This window comes from Coffea eugenioides, chromosome 8, assembly GCF_003713205.1.
Source record: "Coffea eugenioides isolate CCC68of chromosome 8, Ceug_1.0, whole genome shotgun sequence".
Taxonomy (NCBI): domain Eukaryota; kingdom Viridiplantae; phylum Streptophyta; class Magnoliopsida; order Gentianales; family Rubiaceae; genus Coffea; species Coffea eugenioides.
In genome coordinates this window covers 42,520,912-42,526,271 of record NC_040042.1, presented here as the reverse complement: position 1 = coordinate 42,526,271, position 5,360 = coordinate 42,520,912, and the positions used below count along the sequence as shown (strand labels likewise).

At 36.8% G+C, this 5,360-nt stretch overlaps 1 protein-coding gene across 1 annotated transcript; it reads right to left on the bottom strand.

The window, feature by feature from the left end:
* Positions 1–407: 407 nt before the first annotated feature.
* Positions 408–5,115, bottom strand: LOC113779755 (ATP-dependent Clp protease proteolytic subunit-related protein 4, chloroplastic-like). Its single transcript, XM_027325467.1, has 7 exons — positions 4,815–5,115; positions 3,855–4,058; positions 3,476–3,531; positions 2,863–2,989; positions 1,670–1,747; positions 1,139–1,252; positions 408–1,050 (listed from the first exon to the last, which is right to left on the bottom strand). The coding sequence occupies exons 1-7, from the start codon at positions 5,070–5,072 to the stop codon at positions 979–981; spliced, it is 909 nt and encodes a 302-aa protein (XP_027181268.1). The 5' UTR covers positions 5,073–5,115; the 3' UTR covers positions 408–978.
* Between the last annotated feature and the right edge of the window lie 245 nt (positions 5,116–5,360).

Below are 5,360 nucleotides of genomic sequence, written 5' to 3'. Positions count from 1 at the left end.
TTTGAAGTTTATCTTAGGCAATTCTATGATTAGCAGCAGCGGATGTGGAAGTGGAAGTGGAAGTGTGGAACCACTGCAATCTCCTTGCTACACTTGTACAAAGGCCAAAGAATGTGGGGGAAGTGCAAGCCAAGCATCAAGATAGTTAACATTACACCAACAAACCAGCAGCTCTAACTGATAAACCAAAAAAGGGGCGGGCAAAAAGTGATCACAAACGCAACATATTGTCAAATCACCCATTTCCGAAACTTTCCAGATGTCCCAGTGACATAAATCTGGGAAAAGGATTAAGTAGTAATTCAGGATAGTGGACTACAGCTCGTACGCAATCTCCATATAGCGCCTATCATGACAATCAGCTCCAATTAGGCAACAAGTACTTTAATAAAAGCCACAGGCGAATATGGAGAAGCGGAGTGAATAAGCTCAGAAGAGAGTGACACTACTGAAAGTGCCAAAACAGCATGCTTTCTTGCGTCTATAATTACAGACCCTCAGTGTTGATATGATGACATGAAGTACTTTTTGCATCATCAATAAGATAATTGTAACATTAAAACCTTAACTTTTAAAGCTCTACAAGGACACACTGGAATGCTCAAGTGAAGTACTGAAGTACACAAATTCTCTGAACTCCAGACAAACATCTAAAGGAATGTTGACAATAATTTTTTGAAACCGAGCAGTAAAATCCTTTGTAACCAAGTGATCGGCTAACCGAATCACAAGCAACAGGAAAGCAGAACCACATTAATGATACAGCAAAACTAAGTATAAGCATGACAAAGGAGTTCACCCAGAGAAATAGCCTTGTTCATGAATTGCCGGAAAAAGGTGAATGCCAGAAGTAACTGTCACTGCAGAACAGGTGTGCTATTCGTGTATGAAATTTTCATATATTCTTCACTAGAAAATTTACACCCTGAAGGCAACTTGAAGCTACCAACTGTTTCACCAATCCTTTTTACAATGGCTTCAAATAAGTTGTGCCTTCCTCAAGTCAGATACAACTCCTCTATCTTCGCTGCCCCTTTCATTGTAAAGAACCTTCACAATAAAACGAGATAATGTACTATTAGTTGCCCGAAAGCTAAAAAACGAATTACATTAAAAGTCAATTGGTTTTCTCGAGTACCTTATCAATAATTCCATATTCAACAGCCTCACTTGGACTGAAGTACTTCGGCCGCCTTATGTCAGCTTCAATCTGCTCAAGCGATTTTCCTGTGTGCTTTGAATATAGTTTGACCTTCACAAAAAGGTAAAAGGGACAGCATGTTCAGCCGCAAGAATGTAGTCTAATGAAAAACCATGAAGGTAGGCACCATGTTGCCATCACATATGTCAGTCTGCTGGAATTAAAAACATCGTGATATGGAGAGTATAAAGAAAGAGCAACACGTAATAACTATCTATACAAGTGCAAAGATAGAAAGGAAGAAAGCTGGACATCAGGCTAGCTTATTCAACTTTCTGCATTAGAAATCTCAGATGACACAGTAAACATGAGCTTGCCAAAATAATGGTAGTAGAGAAGACACTCATAAAGGCATGCCGTTTTGGCACACAAGTGAGGAAGTACCGCAAAGCAGTCCCGTCCAAAGGTGTCCAATATGTAATAACAGGTAAACAGGAGAAACAACGACATAAATGAGAGTCTATTTACCAGCTCTGCCTTCACGTTCTTTACTTCTTTCCTCATAAGGTCAACATCTGTTGCTTGACCTTGAAATCTACCAATTGGCTGCAAAAAAAGATAAAATATCTTAAGTTCATCCATAAGGAAGTATAACCAAGCTAAACTATTACTACTAATAACAAGGCTGATAACCATTTCGACGACACTAGGGCACAAAAAATAATGTACTAATTTTGCAGCTACAATCTCAAAATAAAATCTTCTCTCTTTTTCTGTGTCTTACAGAAATATCAATCAGGAGCACCACGTACAGCTATAACAATTATCCTTATACTATATAAGAATGAGTTGTGGTCAAAGAGAGTTTGAATTTCAACCGCATGAATAGGAATCTTTTTAAAATGTGGAATGTTTTAAAAATTTTGGTACAACTAAGGGCAGCATGTGTTTAGGTATATTTACCGAAATGCCCTCAATTTGATGCATTTAAAACTTTGATTTATGAAGACATTTGGGTATTTCTGGAATATGAAATTATTTTGCAACCGTTTTTGCTTCGAAAATAACTCATATAAGCTTATGTATTGGTGTAATTACTGAAATGATGTTATAGACGCATTTAATTGAAGTGTGGCTTTTGTTGTGTAATTAACACAAAGACATATTAACACGTTATACACTTAACACGTTGCTATAACTAACTGTTGGAGGATATTCCTTTGTTTGAAACAACTTATGTTTGCTCTGGAGCGATTTTCAACTGACATCTGTAGGGGCTTTTTGGGAATGATAAAATTGTAAAAGCATTGATAAAACAAATTGTACAAGTGTGTGCTGCAATTAAAATATACTATTATTAACTTTGTCATATTTAATGACTTTTTTTTTTTTCAAAATGTACTATTTTTTGTTCAATGAAAAATCATCTTTAATCACATATTCCAAACATCCGCACGATGCTCGGGCACTCCCCCCTAGTACTAATAAGATAAGGATGATGACAACAACTATCTGCATGTTGGCACAAAAAAGTATCTACTCATTATTCATGCTACAATCTCAGACTAATTTCCTGTTCTTGTTACTCTTTTCACGTAAATTCATTTCGTACATAATTACACAGAAAGACAGAGACAGACACCAAGGTAATGCTAGAATGTAACGAGAGAAAAATGAGGAAAGAAAAAAAAAGGGCAAGGAAGCCATTAAAATCTGAATACCTGCTTTATCATTATAGTTGATGAGGGCAAGGCAGAACGATTTCCCTTTGCACCAGCAGCCAAGAGCAATGCAGCTTCTCCCCAAGCATTGCCAACACAGAGTGTGAAAATTGGTGGCTTCACATACCTGTGCAGAAAATTAAGACCTGCCTAAGAATCTAAAGGAGATATGTACATTCAATCAGAAAAGTTTCTCCGCTCCCCATTTGGTACTAAAATAGATACTTTGGGTAACTTCGTACAGTCTCACTTGTTTCATAAAAGTAACAAAAATCCACATACGCAAAATCACCAATTCTTAAATTTAAATGAGTTACATCGAATGCCCAGCACAAGAAATAAGCATGGGCTTTGAGTGCAATGGCAGGATCAGATGCCACAACTACACCCATGGCTATCAACTACTCATTAAGCAGCAGAAAGAGTCTTGAATTAGTCAATATTCTTTTGCACTAATTATTGACATACTATTTACGGTCTTATAATTGAAACCAATATGTTACATTAAGTTGTGCTCTGCAGAAGGCATTTCTGAAACGCATGCAAATTTAAAAACTCATTACAACCTTATCAGAACATTTTGTCAATTAGGAGCAGCTAATGATTTCATTACCCCATGACATCATAAATTGCAAAAGCCTCTGTTTCATATCCCAACTTCTCTCCATCCTGCAACAGAAAGCACACACTGTCAGTCACATTGCATATTTCTTCTCTGCATTTTCACATCCAACTTTTACATGAGTATGCTAAATTTCAGCAAGCCCCAAAAGTTCCCAGATCCTTCAGGCCCAAGTTCGTCATAAATGCATATTAGTCAAGCAAATTACATTTTTAGAGAACGGGATAAAGAATCCACCCAGAAATGGCCTAAAATAAAAAAATTTCAGATTCCGAACCCTCCAAGAAGAGTCTGAGTTTTATTAAGGTCCAATCATAAATTTAAAAGTACGTATAAATTTTTTAAGATAGTAGGTATATCAGGTTCTAACCTTGGTTGTCCCCGTTGAGTTTATGTAAAGATAAATTGGCTTTTGCTCATCTTCATACTGAAGGTAAAGAAATTCTGCTAATATAAGTTCAGTGACAGATGGAACCAATGACATGCCCAAGTAGACAATACGATTCTTATACAAGTAAGATGCTAAATCTGGTGGAGGTTGCTCCCATGCACTTCCCCTTGAAAATGGAATGACCTATATGAAGAAATAAGACAGGGTAAGCATACAAAAGAGCTAAGACACTAACATGGAGATCAAATGCTTTGTTGCTTAAATAGCTATAAAAGGTGACAACAAAAATTCAATAATTCAACCTAAGAATCTGAAGCTATCAAATCACCACAATAACCATAGATCGTGTATGCGATCAACAACTTGGATGCAAAAAGACTTGGCCATCTCACAGAAAGAGGCTACAGCACAACTTCTTTTCAAATCATGTCATGGTTCCGCCACTTTACTCTTGTTTCTGTAAAAGTTTCTCAATTTCTCTGATTCTACATTTTTAATCAAATTTCTTGAAAATTTCCGTAACAACTAATTGTCAAATAATAAAAATTTCTACAATCTGAAACGTGCATATTTCATTCAAAAATCCACAATTCCTGTTCAAACACCTTTTTAACATCTCCTCAAACCCATGCCATGTAAAAAGTAAGCAACAGAAGTAAAATGCTGCAAGTTCAAACCAACAGTTCAAGCTCATTTTCAGATACGTAATTCACGAATAGTGGAAATAATTACCTTTTACTAATATTCCAAATTGTGCCAAAAAATTCACATATTCCACCTTCTCAAAACTTAAAATTATGCTAAAAATGAAGACCACTTTCATCAACATTAGAGTTTCTTATCTATTCCACGTTAGCAACTACAGCATCAATAAAAATATAAAAATAAATAAATAACAATTTAGAAGAATACATAGGGAAACAGAAGGGAAAATTTTACCATGGTCACGACGCCACGTTTGCCCCCGCGAGAGTAGGAGGGTGAATAAGGGTTGAGAGAAGCGGGACGGATTTTAAGGCCGGAGAAGGCGGCGGAGACGGAGCCGCCCATAGAGGAAGAGGAGAGAAAGGGAGTAGATGGAAGAGAGGGTTTAGTAAGACAAGAGGAAGAAGAAGTTGGAGCGCGTGAAGAGCACGTTTGCGATAGCTTCAATCTTGCGAGCGGGAACGAATGAGAAGCCATGGTAGCGACCTCCATAGCAGCAGCAGCTGAGAAAGAGGGAAGCAAAGATGTGGAAGTCTACATTTGGGCATATTATGGCCCGATTTGGCAATTAATTCGGGTGGGTCGTTACCCTATATGATATCTGCCCCGATTACTGGCCCAATTGCGCTTTTTGGCCTTTCAAAGTAGTCAAACTTTTCAATTAAGCCTCTAAAAAAGTAAGAAATGTAAACTTAGCCCTCAAAAAAGTATATATGTGTGTGTATATATATATAAATTTTGGCCTATTTAATCTAATGTTTTCAACATATAATGTTTAAA

Bases quoted from the DNA above. Each gene is read 5' to 3' on its own strand.
- LOC113779755 (XM_027325467.1), bottom strand. From the start codon at position 5,072: ATGGAGGTCGCTACCATGGCTTCTCATTCGTTCCCGCTCGCAAGATTG. The intron at 3,532-3,854 runs GTTAGAACCTGA...TTTCTGTTGCAG, and splicing joins ACTCAACGGGGACAACCAAG to GATGGAGAGAAGTTGGGATA. The intron at 2,990-3,475 runs GTAATGAAATCA...TTTTCTGCACAG, and splicing joins GCAATTTATGATGTCATGGG to GTATGTGAAGCCACCAATTT.